Source organism: Cololabis saira, chromosome 7 (assembly GCF_033807715.1).
Source record: "Cololabis saira isolate AMF1-May2022 chromosome 7, fColSai1.1, whole genome shotgun sequence".
Lineage (NCBI taxonomy): Eukaryota > Metazoa > Chordata > Actinopteri > Beloniformes > Belonidae > Cololabis > Cololabis saira.
This window is the reverse complement of record NC_084593.1, coordinates 28,706,953-28,724,570: the sequence shown is the minus strand read 5'-3', so window position 1 is coordinate 28,724,570 and position 17,618 is coordinate 28,706,953. Positions and strand designations below refer to the sequence as shown.

Below are 17,618 nucleotides of genomic sequence, written 5' to 3'. Positions count from 1 at the left end.
TATTGAAGCTTTCGAATATGAAATTAACCTGCAAATATGTTTTGGTTAAGCAATTATGGCTGCTTATTAAGAAAGATCAGTGTGGGAATTATGAATGGGAAAGGTTTGCTCTGTTAATTGTGACAATTTCAATGTCATTTTTTTTGTTTTGTTCATTTTTTTTAATTTATTCCTCCTTTTAAGTGCTAATGACATTCATGTAAACATGATTGTGGTTTGTGTGAGAAAGTCCCCTGGTTTCATGCTCCCAACCTCTCTTTTTCATATCACTTACCAGGGAACAGAAATGGGAGTGTGAATGGGAGCTACTGTGAATGGGTTTAAAAAGGAAGTCATGAATTACCTGTCGGGTGGTGATTTGCCCCGCAGTCTTGAATCCCCCCTGACAGCTGCACTCTGAGACACTGTACGGGTCGGAGCTAGTCGATGAACACTTGGAGAGTGAGTCACAGCCCACCACAAAAGTGTTGTCCAAGGGGAGCTCCTGGATCACGTGATGTTTCTTAGGGGCCACTGGAGTTTCCGGTTTGATTTGAAATGTAGGCTGAGGGGATGCAGACTTGTAATGCTTGGCTAAATCTGGGCTGTCAGGTTTGAAGGTTGTGGGCGTGGTTGCCCAATTGTACTTCCCCATAGTTTGCTCCTCTAACTCCACAGGGAGATCTAGCGTACCATTAACATGCTCATGGGATGGGTCATCAGGCTTCGATTCATCTATGGTCACAAAGTTCAGGAGCAGGCTCTTGGGAGATCGCTTCTTTCTCTTCTTCTTCTTCTTGATCTGACGGTTCTCTTGGTTGGGTGACACCCACTCTCCACTCTGCTTGCCCTTCTGTACTACTTTGTGTCTAGGCGTCTGCCGGCACCGCACCAAAGCAGTTACAAATATCACCAAGATGACAGTCATAGTCCCTGCTATGATAGCTATGACAACGATCACATATCCATTAGTTTGATGTGTTAACTCAGTGTCCCCTGTTTTACGGTCCAAGGGTGTCTCCATACTTTTCCGCAGTTGCTCTTGGATGAAGGTAGCATTTGATACTGTGTCATTGAGAAACAAGTGAACAAGTGCAATAGCTTGTAAGGACTCAGGCTGGCCTAAATCTTTGACCTCGACTACCAACCTATGCAGCCCCTGATTGGCTCCTGTAATTTTCTCCTGTAGCGTTATGTTACCCGTTGTTTGGTCGATAACAAACAGATGTTTAGATGGAGCTCCAGATCTGATGATGATGCTATGCGTAATTTTATACTGCAGCTCAGCATTCATACCTGTGTCATTGTCAATGGCGAAAACTCTGGTCACCACAGCACCAGGCGGTGTGGTAGTTCGGACTAGGTCATATGAGTAATTGGAGGATGGGATGACGAACACTGGCCGATTGTCATTCACATCGACTACATTGATCGTGACCTTCGCATAGGAGGAGCTGGGAGGCTGCCCTCCATCAACAGCCTTGACCATAAATGTGTAGGAGCTTTGTTGCTCCCTGTCAAAGGTGATATTTGGCTTGATCACACCTGTTTGGGGGTCGATGAGGAAGTTGTCTTTCCCATTTAAAATGGACAAAGTTATAACAGCATTATCTCCTGCATCAGCATCTGTTACTGTGATTAAGCCCACAGTTCCATAGAGTGGCAGGTTCTCAGGCACATAGAAGTTGTACTCAGGGTGTGTGAAAGCCGGGCTGTTGTCATTAAGGTCCTGTACGATTAGCTTGATGGTAACATTGTTCTGCAGGGATGTGGAACCATTGTCCCTCGCTATGACAGTGAATGAGTACCTCTCCTGCTTCTCTCTGTCCAGTCGTTTGCCAACAGACAGAATACCTGTCCGTCTGTCTATGTTAAAACCATCAGGGGCATCTGGGCCAAGGGTATAAATGATTTCAGCATTATGTCCACTATCTGCATCAGTAGCACTGATTTTTATTAACTGTGTTGAGGGATCATTGTTCTCTGGTATGGAAAGTTGAATTTCAGGCTGGGGGAAGATGGGCGCATTGTCATTCTCATCCTTGATTTTAATTAAGACCATAGCTGAAGTGTTCAAAGGAGGCGTCCCTCTATCTGAGGCCACTATCTTAATGGCATATTCTCGAGTCGTCTCATAATCTAATGGGGCAGCTGTCTCTAGTAAGAACTGATCATTAAAGACAGGCTTCAACCGGAAAGGAACATCATGGTCGGTGTAGCAAGCCACTTTGCCATACAGATCTGCATCCTTGTCAGTAACAGTTATCAGGGCTATTTTGGTGTTGAGGGGTGCATTCTCAGACAGCAGAACAGTTCCATTTACCAGGTTGATGATGTAGCGAGTGTCAATAGAAGGAACATTGTCATTAACATCCGTGACATTAACAGTCACTGTGGCTCGGGATGGGGTGGAGCTGCCATCACTCGCTAGCACAATGAGTTTATGAACAGGGGTTACCTCCCTGTCCAGCGGCTGCTTCACAGTGATCAAACCAGTAGAGCTGTTGATGGCAAAGTGGCGTCTGGTTGAGGAGGAGATCTGGTTGCTGAAGGCAAAGTGGATCTGTGCATTGGAACCCAAGTCTGCGTCCGTGGCATGAAGCTGAGCAACTGATGTCCCCATTGGAGCATTCTCTGGTACTGAGACCTCCAACTCACTGTCCTTGAAGATGGGACGATTGTCATTGACATCAGAGATGGTAACTTGGAGAATGGCAGTGCTGGATTTAGGAGGGTTGCCACCATCTTCCACCTTTATCTTCATGACAAAGGTGTCCTTTTGCTCGCGATCGAGGTTCTGCTGAACGATGAGCTGCGGCCACTTGTCACCTTCAGGAGTCTCAATAATATCTAGGCCAAATTCATTGACGCTCTGCAAAGACAAGATCATATGTTTGGTTAGTTATGCTGTGTCCACACCTAAAAAATGACAACCTGAAAAATAATAAATGGTTTTAAAACAAATACATGTCAAATATCACAACAAATGCCATCTCCTGTTTGGCTTAAACTAATGTTTCTCACCATTTTATGGCACTATTGTCATTATTATTGCCTATGTAAATTCAACAACTTAAAAATTAGCTTATGTTAAGATGTTTATTCCTCTATAATGAATGTAAGATATGAAAAAAGCTTATGTGAAGATGTTTATTCCTCTATAATGAATGTAACATATGAAAAAAGGCCACTAAATTAAATCAAATTTTAGGTTGTTATATGAAAAAAAAAAAAAATTAAAGAATAAAAATGGTATATTGATGTGATAAACATTCTCAAATAAACAAACTTGACTATTTTGAAACTTTTTTGGGTTTTCTAACTCATTTGTATGATTTTGTATACAATCTCAATATAAAAAAAACAGCCTGTAACAGCCTGGACAGCTGTTATTAGCACCACTCTTCACTGAGTCCCAGGAAATGTGAAACTGTATTAATCATCAGCTTGTTTCATGGTTTGATTCATTACTTACATACCCTGTAAAACATAAGCCAGGGAAAAGTGGAAAAAGTTAATTAATCCTTTTGAAATGTGACCAATCAGTGTAGTAAATCAAGTCTCTCCAATCCTCCAAGAAACTACAGCTCAAATGCACTAATTTACCTCTTTAGCCTTCTCATCAGATTTCTTCTGCTTTCGTGAAAATAAAGTTTCACTCTACCCTCCTATCATGTGTCAACTTGGAACTAAGCGGCAACCTTGCACCATTTCCGATTCATAAGGGTAGGGGGAAGATGGAAATGAAGACATACTTGAATTAAAAACACTGCACACCAGATCGCCATGAGTCAATTAGACTTTTTGCTAAATAAGAGTTACATTTAGGCAAAAGTAAAAAGGGAGTGAAATGAAAACACATGCATTAGTTACCCACATGAAAAACTGAAAGAACCAACAGTGGTTTTTGAGCGAAAGTACCTTCCATCAAAAGAAACTACTGTAGCACTAATGTTTACCATAAATGGTGCATGGTATGGAAAAGACATGAAATTAACAAATTAGGAAATAAACAGAAAGAACGGACAGAAAAAGGGGAGAAAGGGAGAGCAGAGGGAGGAAATAAGCAGAAGATCAAGCCTATGAATGAGCTGCATGCACATTATGAAACAAAGAAGCCCTTTGAAGCTCTTTCAGTCAGGAGCAGTTTCATGGTAAAACAAGAAACAGCATCCTCTTTAAAGAGATAAGCTTCATGCTGGGCATAATGTTGGAAGAGATTACTCTGTCTATGCAGGGCTATCAAATGAGATTAAGATATGTACATTCTCGTTATTCATGGGAGGACCATTTCAACCAAATTGGGAGCACAAGAGCCTGCAGTATATTTCAAAATGTTGAGCTGTCCTTGTGCCAACACAGCGTTGTAGCCGACACAAGGAAACGTACGGCTGCAGCATGTAAATTATTATGTACTCTGAAAAATTGCTTGCAGAAGGAATGTTGTCAACACATCAGTGATTGACAGAACTACTTAAAACAGCCAACACTGCAGCAGTGATCTTTAAGACCTTATTTTGTGATCCCTCTGGCAAGTTGAAGTTATAGGGATAAGCAGACATGGCATATAAAATGTAGAAAAACTGCCATATGATTAAACTCCGCTGAATCTTTTTACGCACGGCAAAATGATTTCTCTCATAACTGAAAGGTCCAAGGCAACATTCTGAGGGCTGTATGTTATCCACTAGTCCCCCTATACAGAGCTCCTCAATCCTCAGTTGTTTGACTAGCTCATAGATTCTGCACAGTATCTGTGCACTGATATTTGGCAAAGCCTGATGATAATCGTAGGATGTTGAGTTAGCATGTGTCAAAGGGAATGCTACACGATGATTTATGAGCTAGCAGTTCCTTTTATGCTTTTGTCTTGGTTTCAGACAATTTTACAACTGACAAGAAAGCCCTCACTGCATTTCAATAAGTTGAATAGAGCCCCCCCCCCCCCTTTTTTTCTCAGGCTGTGCATTCTCCTGAATACAAAATTAGTCTGGTGAATTGTGATAAGATCTAGGGCAGGCTAAGAAAAGGCCAAATACTAGCATGAATCGTTCACTTGAAACCTTAAGGCTGAGAAAGAAGGACAAAAGTCTATGAATGGCTAAATGTGCATGTTAAACCTTGCCTCACTCCTCCATATACTGTACATGTGCATGCCTTCTTGAACTCTGAGAGGCTGCTTCTCGTTTCACATTATAGGGGCACAGGTCTCTGTGAGAGCTGTGCATGTGTGGTAGGTACGCTGCACAGTCTGATGGCAGTTGGCTAATTTAAATAAAAATGATTGAGGGACACTGACAGAAGCAGAGGTGCCTGATGATGAGGGAAGGATGACTCTGAACCTCATTTTGCAGACAGGGCCTCAGATTATCGCCGGATGCATCTTTCGCTCAAGTTGATGACCTTATTAAAACTCGGAGGAGACTCAGACTGGGCCTTGAATATATCAGCAGGACTACTCAAGAGTGATGCCCATGGACGGGACCAAATGATGAGAGGTATTCATCACAAGGTATAGCAGCTTTTTATATTGCTGCTAAAAACTCACTTTTCTACAACTCTCGTTTACCCTTACTCTGCCTTTTCTTTCTGGCCCTCTTCTACTGTTGCTGCTGGCTGTGATACCATGCATATAATTAAGACAAAAGAAGCGGGAATTGTTTGTCTCTTTTTGTCAAATCCAACAAGAGGATAATGTATCAACACTGCATACTAATGAAAACATGGACACGCTTAACAGTGAGCTTTCTGCTTCCAAATCCAATTCCTATAGGCAGTAGAGATAAATTAATCACTTTGTTCCCGCTTTTTTGGAATTAAGCCTAAAAGTGGCATCTTCAAATCATTTTGGGAATAACATCAGCCAGGCTGAAACTTGAAGTACCAGCAAAAAGACCACTTCATCCACTCAAAAACTGGAGTTACAATTCAGGGAGGCGAAGGGATAGACCAAGTGGTTTGCCCCTGGAAATTACCTCAGAGAAAAGCTGGGTTAGTGGCAGAAGGTTAAGGCTAAGAGTCCACTTCATCATCATGTTTATCAGTGAGGCAAAGCCCAGCCAGGGGACAGAACATTGATTTAAACAAAATGATTCAAGCAAGTTGCTCACTTTAAATGTGCTGACATGCGATGTTCCAAAAGCTTACATCACTGGAATAAAGAAAAGGACTAATGTTTGCGGAAAGCCAAAACCCTATTCCATGTCAGCAGTGGAATCTCAAATCTCTTTTTATCCTTTTTATGCTAGATCACACAGAAACCACACATGTGACTGCCTTCTCTGACCTTGCCTATTCTTTCTAGACAACTTCTCTACAATTCAGGGGCTATGACACACTGCTGCACTGATGGCAGAGTTTCACTCAGAGCATGATTACCAACCATTATGTCTGGCACTGTAACACTCCGCAGGACAAAAAATCCGTTGTTCGTCTTGGCGTTGGAAAAGGACAAAGCTATAAGAAGCTCCCGTGCTTCTTTTATTTGTTTTGTATGTTGACAACACAGACAGGTTACATGTGGAGAGAGGCACCACTGAGTATGACTGACTGTGCTTCACAATGGTAGCAATTTTAGATTGTTGCCTTGAACAACACAAGAAAACTGGACAAACTATCACTCTGAGGGAGCTTCTCAGACAAATCTCCAAACAGAGATAGAGCATGGGTGGCTTAGCAGCCAAGAGCTATTCTAGGAAATGCTTGCACAGTCCTTCCTCACTAAACCCCTGACTTTCTAGTGCACTTCTGAAATAGACAATACCAAAGGCTGAACATGTCTTCTGGCTCCTTTTAATGCGTTTCCTTGTGTTTTACTCATATAGAACCTGGGACACGAGGAAATTAATCTCGAGCACAATGAGGATGTAATGAGAAACACTGAATCGGGGCGCAAAGCCACAGATGCTGCAAAAAGAATTTCCTCCAAATGATAACTCAGCCACAACCTAGACGCAGGTTTTAGAGCACTAAATACTGAAAAAAATTACTCCAGCTGATCATCATAATGAACAGAACATTTAGTTGGTGATTTTCCAGTCAGGAACAATTCGGGACATTGCGTCAAACAGGTCTTGGCAGTGGGGAGACTCTTTGAAAATGCAGTTCATAATCAATGCAGACACGGACAGCAATGGTTATGTTCATTCTATCACACCGTTGACTTTGTCTAAGATTGCAAGATGGGCTTGTCAATTCCGTCTCACATCGTGCCCTCGAATACAGCAACCTTTGTGTATTTATTATGTTCAGTGTTTCCTCCAGAGTGCTTGAATCTCCCTCTTTAATTACACTTCATTTGCATGTGCTCATGTCGTCTCCAATACCCAAAGCATAAAGTGTTGTCTAGCTTATAAATAAAGAACTCATGATAATATCTTACAGTTCTGAATTTGTGGCCGACTCCATTAGGTAACAAAGGATGCAGTTTAAAAGAGCTTCAATTAGATGTTGAAAAAGCTTTTCCTAGTGTTAGAAGAGGTATCTATTAGTATAATATAGCAGAATAATTTTCACTTGCTTTATTCTACTGCAGTATGTTCAGCACGTGTAACCTATGGCTGGAAATTGGACATGCAGTATATGCTGTATCTGCACCCCAATACATGCTCTTTGATGTTACTGTTAATGGTGAAAACACACCATTTTTATATCATTCTCTCATGATGGAAAAAAACATATGGCAAAATTAATGGCAGGTAAAAATATCTTAGGCTTTGCAACATGTTTCACTTTATGAAAAAGTAGGTCATATCTTCCATTGAGGAGCCTAAATGAATTTCCTTTAGATTAGCACTGCACAATTAAAGAACTATACCAAGTTTGTAGCCCAAGCTACAGCAGAATATGAATTATAACACATGAAATCTCCAAAGATTGAAAATAAAGATCCAAAGATTGAAAATAAAGAAAGAATCATGCAAATGCTCAACAATGAAGAATTGTAATTGTAATTGACTTGCTGCAGGCGCAGCGGTGTGTCAGAGCTTAATCAATAACATATGTGCTGAAAATTGTACTCAGGACATCATCTATCAGATTATTTGAGAAAAACAATTAATTATATCACTTATGTTCCTTTTTTTCTTTGTAACTGTTTGCTAAACTACATGAAAATAATGGCTTGTCCTTTATCAGATGTATGGTTGCAGGAATGCTGTTTGCATATGTCGCCAAAAAGCCATTTAAAGCTATTTATGTGATTAAATTGTAAGAGTAGACCAATACCTGGAAAATTGATTCAGCATCTCAAGGCTTCGGAGTAATTACTTTCACAAATAATTCCTCTAACTAAGTCACAAAAAAGTGATTATTTTGCACTACATAGTTGTTGGGTTATACATGAAATGACAAGCATTTAAATAATCACATTCATCCACTTTCTATGTAGTGTAGATCCTAAAGATTTTTTTTTTCTTCATCTTCAAATACTTGAACACTGAGACTTTTTTCATACTTCTTTTAGGTGAAGGGGTGTTAAATACATTTGCCCTAAAAGTAGACATTGTCAACCAAATGTAGCACAGCCCAACATAACATCTGCAGTTTGCAGTCAAGCCAGATAGTTCTTGGAGGAATGTTTTGATAATGGACAACAACGATGTGTGTTCTTTGGAAACAGAAAAACAGATTCTGAGCACATTAACCTAATTTCATTAGTGAAACATGGTGGTGGAAGTGTCATTATTTGGGCTTAATTGTTGCAATTTAGGTTGCAAAAGAAAAAAAAGAAAATGACATTGTTATTGCATTTAATAAATTCTGGAGTCTGTCTGAACAGAAGTTTAAAAGAAAAAGGAAACTAACAACTCCACTTAGGAAATGGTTCTACCAAAGAATATTTTAAAGGAGAATTACGATAATTTGGAATAACCAAGTCGATGGTCTAATCTTAATTAAAGAATGAAAGGTCATTTTTTGTTTCCATATGAAAAGCTGAAACAGGATACGTCCTTACCTTGACTAGTTCATAATGCTGGATCCCATTGATCCCCACATCAGGGTCAAATGCAGATGGCACCGGGTATCGAGTGTTGATTGCCGTGTTCTCAGGGATTGAGATGTTTATCACAGTTGACTGGAAAAGGGGTGCGTTGTCATTCACGTCCTCAATCAGGAAACGGATCTTGACCAATCTGAAGATCTCATCAGGCAGTACCGCCACCTCAATCTCATAATAGCAGCGTTTCTCAGTGAAGACTCCAGAGCAAAGCTTCTCCCGGTCAATTCTGTGATTTGTGGTAAAGATTTCCCCAGTGTTGGCCTCTACTCTCACCAAAGGCACGTCGCCTGTTTTATACACAGGTTTAAACTGCAGCGGTGAGGATAGTTTGATGTTAGGGTCTAGGTTGAGGTCCAGGTCCTTGCGCAGATTTCCAATGCGGATGTTCTCCGGCTGCTCCTCCTTCACTACGTAGTCCCTCTCCTGGGCCTCGCATAGTAATACCACAGAGGTGAGCAAGACCACCAGCACATGCGCCTGACTTGCTAAGTCCATACTCAAGATTAGATAGGAGCTTCACTTTTACTGCAGCGATTCTACCAAAGGAGAGAGATGAGACAAAAAAAGAAGAGAAAAAGAAAGAAAGTTATGAAATCAGTGCAGAAAATGACATACAATTCAAGTTTGGCTGTAATTACCACTTTTTCCCCACACTAAGAGTTTTTAGGTTGACCTCCTCATCCTGACAAGTCACGAGCCAACATCCTTTCCCATGTCATTGAGAGCAAATTAATGGCAGTTATACACAATTAACCTTTGATGGCATCCACTGAGCGAGAACACATGCAAAAGGTTAGTAGTTCATGCATTCCATCAATCGATTTCATCGCTGTAATGAACTGTTATATTTCCACTGAGAAGTACGAAAGCTGTTGAACGCACTCTTGTTTTGTAAGCTCATTCTCAGCTATGTTGCATGGAAAAAAAGAGGCTGCTATCTGCAACAGTCCGACTCAAAATAATAAATGAGTATCTCCATAAAGTGGACCTCATATCCAGATTACAGCTAATTTGGAAGAGGGAGAACTGAGCCTTAAACTGTGGTGCTTTCATGCAGGAACATGCACAAATTTGCAGTTTTACTGCTTGACAGCAGCTATTAATGGAGAGCCTTATTTGCTCTGAATGTAAACAATTGAGCTCTCAAATATTTCATGAACAGCCGTGTGTATAAACTAACACTACGAAAATAGCACTGTTTAGAGTAACAGCAGAGGACGGAAACTACAATGTCTAATTCTTTTTTGTGCAAGGCATCAGTCAAATCTGTGAAGACATATCCTAACTTCTCTTTTTTTCCCCCTAAATCATATATCAGCTGTCTGTTTGTACAGAATTATAAAACCCTAGAAAAGCAGCACACATGGCTTTACGATAACTGAGAATTATTCATAAATGCATTTTCTTGTGGGGAGTTCCAATTCATTTGATGCTGTTGTTTTACAAAATCTTTAAATGTTTCATGTGTGTAAATGCTTGCCAAAGAGCAAGAACCCAAACTGCCAAAACCCAAGTAGGTCATTGGAAGATGATGAAGGAGTCATGTTCTGCCAGTAGTTGCCAGGATAAAATATTGAATGCTTTGCACTTCTTAATTAGTAGGTTATTGGGGAGTGACTTTGTGTGGTTTGCTAGCTGACATTTTGACATATTTATTCATTTACCAAATTATCAGCCACGTTTAACACATTTATGAAATAATTTCCATTGCAATCACAAAGGTCAATTCAGATTTGGCCACACAGGCTTTAATGAGGTTATGCCGTTTGAGATGTAATGTAATTATAAAAGTACATTTGTGTTGAATAAAACAGTAGAATTACATCCTAGGTCCATTTTTAAATCATAACCGAGTGAAACCACCAAAGTACAGGTACGGTTTATTTGCTTCTCATAACAACACTGCCTATCTGTATTCCAGCACCATATATTTACCAGCTAATTTCATTTAGTCATTTTCCTGCCGAGTGCTAAAGTCCACCAACCCCCTTGAGTGTTTATTAACTGAATATGGTTTTCCTCACGATATTGGTTTGCATTCATAAAGCGGCTGCCTCGAAATCAAACATTCATTCCCTTCAAAGAATGGCAAAGAGTGTGTGACATCCCACACACAAATGATTTACATCTGTAACCTGAGCATGGAGACATACTGTACCTGCACTAACAAAGGATCAAAAGTAGCTCTTTGGGAACCATATTATTTCCTGCTTTATGATATTTCCATCAATTTGCATGAGTCAAATACCATCCTGAAAAGGTATGAGCACCTACAATGCACTGCAGGGGGTCCTCTAAATTGGCAAGGCAACAATGTTCATAGCAATTGAGCCTCTCGGTTGGCTGGCAAAGGGGAATTGATTAAAAATAAAAATTTCATTGATATGGTCTTGAATTGGAAACAATTGCAAGGCATTCATGAAACATGTAAAAGTAGACATCACACGTGTCATGAAGCAGTCGCATGAGACTCATTACAGAACAGTTAGACAAAAAAGCAGAGCCGACATTGATCAGTATGGGGTATTTTCATTTTTTCACACACGGCACAGGCAGCGCTGCACTGCCATGTCTAAATGTTGATGAGATATATTCTATTAGTAACACTGACACACTTTACTTTGAAGTGTGCATCCTTCTGAATGTGAGCTGCAATTTCGTTACCGTGATGATCACCAGGAAGTCCAAAGCTGAGCTCGTACAACGCATAATGAAGTTTAAATTACATCCTTAAATGGGATGTGATTTGCTGAAGTGAAAAAGCAGGAAAGATCAAAGGATGATCCACATTTCTTCTACCTTCTAAGTGACAATAATGTTCTGTGCCATGAAGAGGTGTATTTTTTCTTTTTCCTACACGCTACATGCAGGAGTACAAATGTAGTGACATGAGAAAAAAAAGAGACAGCCTTGCAGATCTGATGTGATATTAGAGAACTGAATTTTTATATTTTGTGTGTTATGCAAGAGCAGCGGTGCATATGTCCAACGTTGGTCGTGAATACTAAAAAGATTAAACTTATATCTACTATGGGCGGGTGGTGAATCATCCTGTTAAACACACTGCGGTCAAAATGTCTTCAACCGCTTTATTATCTTGATCATTTTATTCTCCTTTTTTTATGCCACGGTATCTCAACATTTGCTCTTATTTTTCGCTTGTCACAATGCTTTATAAACCAGCCCACAAGGGAAAAGCTCAGTGAGAGAAGGAACTGTGCTGCAGGGGGGGAAAGGTAAGAAGAGGGAGATTCTAGGTGTCAGTCAGAGTGTCTCCTTTGCTTACACTTCACAAGTCTCCTGAAATGCTATTTTGAGCCCCAGACAGCAGGTTGAATCCAGTAGGCAAACTCAAAACTCCCTCCTGGGAGAGACGGTGAAGAGGAGCTGGCCATCCCCATATCACTTTACACGACAGTGTGATGGACCAGTCTTCCTGTTGTTTGCATCAGCTGAAGCCAGACAGCTTCCGTCACCCCCCTACCGTCACCCCTGAAGAAGGCCCTCAGGTTGGTTACTATGGTGCTTTGATGCTGGGACCAAAGAAGTTCGGCATCCTTTAAATATCAAGGTTAAGCTGTTTTTTTTTCTTCTTTCCTTTCTTTCTTATGTTGTATCTATTAATATTGGCTTTGGATCCAAGGAGATGTCAAAAACAGAAGGCTGTAGTCGATACAATTCCTTTCGCTGTCTTTTTTCCTTTCTTATCACAGCTTCAAGAATCATGGCAACCTGACAAAGAAAGTTTCTGTTATGATCACAGAGTTCTTTTTCAGCCCACAAAGCCAAATCTGTTTTGTTTGCGGTGTGGAAGAATAAACGCTTTATTGCTTTCATCTTGAGAAATGTTAATAGTTACTTAACAGCCAAAGTTCTTGTGCAATGTGTAATATATACATCCACTCTGACACCATTAATAACAAGTGAAATTACAACATTGAAAGGTATTCAAATGCGACGATGGGATTTCTACTCGTTTTGTCCTTTGTGACATTATTTGAAGACCAGTAATGCTGTTTGGCTAAAGACACAAACAACAAAAGACAGCCAGTTCCTCTTCACATTTCAGTCACTGTCATAATTCATAAATAGACTTATATCGTGAGTACTACCACAATCTGGATAATTAAATGGTGGCTGGGTGATAATTCTTATCCTCCTGCATTAGCAAAATGACAAGCTAATGTTCACCACTGAAGTGCAGGACCTCAAGGGGGCAGTGCTTACATTCAAATGTACCCCAAAAGCGAAAATATACGTGTGACCGTTTACACCACCGTCCTGGTCAAATTTGACCTTCCGATGCTTTGTTCTTAATGAAAATGAGACATTAAAGAAAACAAGTAAACTTTTTTTTTTTTAAATCAACAGCACCATTTGAAATTTGTCCATTTAAATTACACTGGAATAACAAACTGACTGGTTCAGTAAGACAATGTTTGAACATTTTTAAATATATTCTAGAGGTATTAATATGTCAAGTGAAGGATTCACTCTCATTTCAAGCTACTACTACATCTGAAATCAAGTAAAAAAAAAGACGATTTCAAGGTTCTTATTCAATTCAATTTATGGAAAAAATTGAACAGACCCAACGGCTATTGTATGTTAACAGACTATCAAAAATCTTTTCACAAGAACATCTAAAATGGGCTTAAATTATATATTAACTCTTAAAATAGTGCTCGGTGACTGTGGAAAGGGCTGCAGTGAAAAGATAACATACACTAGAAGATGAAAAGCAAAGCAAACAGATAAAATCTTGACAGCCGGGAAGCACAGCGACCACAGGTGCTCCTATGAACTCTTCAAAACACACTGGGAACTGTTTTCCTGCAACTTAGACTCCAAAACCCGCAGTTCATCCCTCAGGGTTGAAATACAATACATAATAGTGAAAAATGCCATAAAACGATATGGTAAGCCATTTTGGGCTATGGTTAATTTTTTCTGTGTGTATTAGTGAATTTGAAATGTGGATGGGAGAGCATACATGGTTTGGCAAATCAAACAAAAGAACCAGCTTCCACTGGTATTCCATTTAATGCAAATTATTGATCAGGTAAATTATCCATCTAGCCTTTGGACACTATTCATTGCGTGTTGCTTTAATTTAGCAGCAAATGGTGAGGTCAACGGCTTTCCAAACAACTCGCAAGAATAATAGAGAGCCTATTGAGCGCATATGTGGTGATATTAAGAAGTCAGAGGAACAACCAACTGTGGCGTTAAGATGGGATTTACACCAATATGAGCTTCCCTTCTCATTAGCAATCGAGACATTTATTTTATTTCATTATGACCATTATTTCCTTATTTTAGTCAGATTGTGTGCAGAGTGATGTTGTGAGGTTTGCGCACCCACGCACGCACCGGCCGCGCTGAGCCGTGAGGCGGCTCACAAACCGGGCTGGAAAGTCCCTGCAGGTGGATGCTGTTGGATAAAGATCCATACCGTCTAGCAATCAGCGGACAGCAAGACAAAATAGCGTCCGAAATCGTGACCAAGCGCGCAGTACAATTACAATTTCATAATGCGTCAAACTCAGCTTCCAAGGATTCTTGCACTAAAGTGTGATCGGAGCGGCTCTCTGAAAATCAAAATCACCCACTGTTGCAGCGAAATAAAAAAAAGAAAGGGGAATCCATCTACCTAGTAGATATACATTTCTCCCGGTGTATCTTGCGGGCAGTGACTGTACATAGAAAGCAACTCCACGCCGCATGCTGGAAAGATCAATTTGAATTTAGACCGAGCACACAAGATAATAGACTCCAGCGTTTGCGCTCAGGAGAAATAACAGTCATGTGCGTGGTCGGAGGATGCTGAAGCAACGCGCTTTGGTCTCAACATTGAAGTCATATTAAAAAAGTAAAAAGCTCACCTTATCTGCTTGGATATGATGGGAAAATCAGCCGCGAATCCCGTCGCGTAAAGACATCACCGACTCACAAAAAACAAGTGCCATGAATTAATCTGGAGTGGGAAAAACGGGGAAGAGAGGATCCTTATCAGAATTGGCAGGAAAAGGCAGACGAAGTATATATAAAAAAAGAAAAAAATATATGTTATCCGCTAAAAAAACTTATCCATGTGCTAAAAAGAAATGTGGTCCTCGCCTGCAAGTTGAAAAATAGCGAAGAGCAGCGATCAACTTTGTTTGAAAAAAAAAAAGGAGACTGTAATTCCTCTTCTGCTGTCTCGGGCTCGCAGTCCCACAGGCGGAGATACGCAATGATCCAATGTTGTTTTACATAAACTTTGTAACCCTGCAGCTTAATTTATCTTCATTTTTTAAGACCCTAAAATCGCTGAAATGATACTTGGACGTGCGTAAAAACGCCTCTTGACCCGAGTGTAAAACTTCAATCCAAAGATGGCACAAAAAAGAAGAAAGAAAAGGGAAAAAACAAGCTCTAATGAACAAATGAAAGCGTAAACCTGATTTATTTAAGAACCACTTGTTTTAACTGATTCAAGACAGCGCACAAACACTGTTAAATGAGGAATGCAGAGAGCGCATCGCCGCCCCGGTGGAGTTGGATCAAAGTGCGCCTCAGTGCAGCATCACTTACAGCAGCCGGGATAGGCGGTTCTGCGTATCTGTGTGTTAAGCTGTAGATGTCTCAGTAGTATTGTATGAACTCAGTTCCTCAATGCTGCCCACCTCTCTCCCTCTCCCTCTCCCTCTCCCTCGCAGCTCTCGCTCCGTCTGACATCATGGAGGAAGGAGGAGCCAACTGCAGATTTAAGAGCCCCGCTCCACTTAAAGCCGCACTGCGTTGGAGAGATGCTTGCACAAAAAAATGCGCAGAAGGTAGTTGTCAGGGCGCATGAAGACCACAGATGCCTCTGCTGTTTGCAGTAGTCACCGTAATCCAGAAATGTACCTGAAAGCAAGAGGGGGGCACTGTTCTCTTTCAAAGCGAGTCTTGTTTCAGAATTTTTACTGCTGCTGTAACTTTGGCATCTCCAGATAGTGAAAAGGTTCTCATGTGGCGACCGCTCCTCAGGAATGAGAAGAGACATGGGCAAAATAAAAAAAAAAAATGAAAAGAAAATACACAATAATAGATCTGTCATTAAGTTTGAATATGGAAAAAAAGAAAGGAAGGAAAAGAAAATACCAATGAGAGATTATGCGAGGGACAAAAGGGAAAGGCCCTTTGGCTATATTGAAAGAGAAAATTTACTTCCTCATTGAAATCATGCTGATCGTATTATTTAGCATCAGCAAATATAATAACCTTTGCTTAACCTCTAAAGTAAATCCTCAACAAGTGTTGTTGCAGCTGTAGGGCTGGTTGTCAGACCCTCATTACCATATTTACATTGATTGATTTAACAATCACTAATCACACACTGCCAAGCTGCTCTGTTCCTGCTGTGGCAACCATAATGGCTACCCACTCCCCAGATATTAATAGTATAGTCTAAGAGGTATTTTTATGCAGTCACAAAATGTTATCGCCCCAAATGATCATCACTACCATCATGTTATAGCAGACATGTGCTTCGACATCACACTATAAAGTAAATCACTACTGTAATGTTTTCACTGTAATGTGTTTTGGCTGCTGCAAACTTTAATAGAAAGCCTTCATTAATCTGCCTGCTATTTTAATCACAATAGTTGATGTCTTAACATTCATCAAGCAACCTCAGGTGACCACAAGCAACCACTGGGAATTTGCATGATTATGTTTACTTCAAATGCAGCTATGTTGAAACTGAGTTCTTCTAAACAGGTATGAGACAGGCTCTTAATGATTTTGCACTGGCTTCAAGAGGAAATAACTATACTGGCAAATTGTTTAAGAGGTTTTAATGGCTCATGTTTACCTGCTTTCATGATGGGAAAAAGAGGTTTCACAAACATATGAGATTTAACTTTTAGGAATTACAGTTGTTTTAATTCAATTTTGAGACGGAAAATAAGACAGTTGGCCAGATGTGGTCCATTCTCTCATTACTTCATGACAAATGAAGCAGATAAAAGGTCTGCAGTTCGTATCAGGTATTGAGTTGGCAGGTGTTTGTCTGGAGCTAACAATATGAAGTTCAAGGAGATCTCAACGCAAGTGAAAAAAGACATTGTGATGCTGAACAAGGAAGACAACAGTTACATTCTTAAAAATAAATAAAGCACTGGTGAACTCAATAGCATCAAAAGTCCGAGAAGACCACAGGAGACAACTCCACTGGACAATCATATCCTGGGTGAAAAATACTCTATTACAACATCAACAGAAGTCATATACTCTTCAGAAGAGCGGTGGAGAAGCCTGGTCCTTAAGGGCCGCTACACTGCATGTTTTAGATGCTACTTTGCTGCACCCTGAAAGACATGGCTTTGTCATTAACAGAGCTGTGTAGACCTTGTTGACAAGCTGATGATGAAAGTTCATTAGAATCAGGTGTGCTGAAGCAGGGACACATCTAAAACATGCAGGAACGCTGCCCTCGAGGACCAAGATTCCCCACCCTTGCTTCAGAAGGTGTTTACAAGAAAATACCAATCATCGATAACGTTTAAGAAACGGAAAGCCAAATTAGACTTTGTCACAAAAGTGTCTCCCATGTTCTGAAATCAGAATCTTTTGACGGATTAAGCCAAGATAAATATGTACCAGAATG

General features: G+C 40.3%; 1 protein-coding gene across 3 annotated transcripts in view; it reads right to left on the bottom strand.

Annotated features, from left to right (window-relative positions):
- The window catches only part of pcdh11 (protocadherin 11), a 151,824-nt gene extending 136,205 nt beyond the window's left edge, over positions 1–15,619 (bottom strand). For 2 of the 3 annotated variants that reach the window (XM_061725451.1, XM_061725453.1), the window contains exons 1-3: positions 14,866–15,619; positions 8,936–9,516; positions 344–2,851 (exon numbers count right to left, since the gene is read on the bottom strand). In XM_061725451.1, coding sequence (XP_061581435.1) covers positions 344–2,851; positions 8,936–9,475 — 3,048 coding nt within the window. In that variant the 5' untranslated portion in view covers positions 9,476–9,516; positions 14,866–15,619. The remainder of the gene's footprint in view (positions 1–343; positions 2,852–8,935; positions 9,517–14,865) is intronic. The other variant, XM_061725452.1, reaches the window with a different exon arrangement.
- Between the last annotated feature and the right edge of the window lie 1,999 nt (positions 15,620–17,618).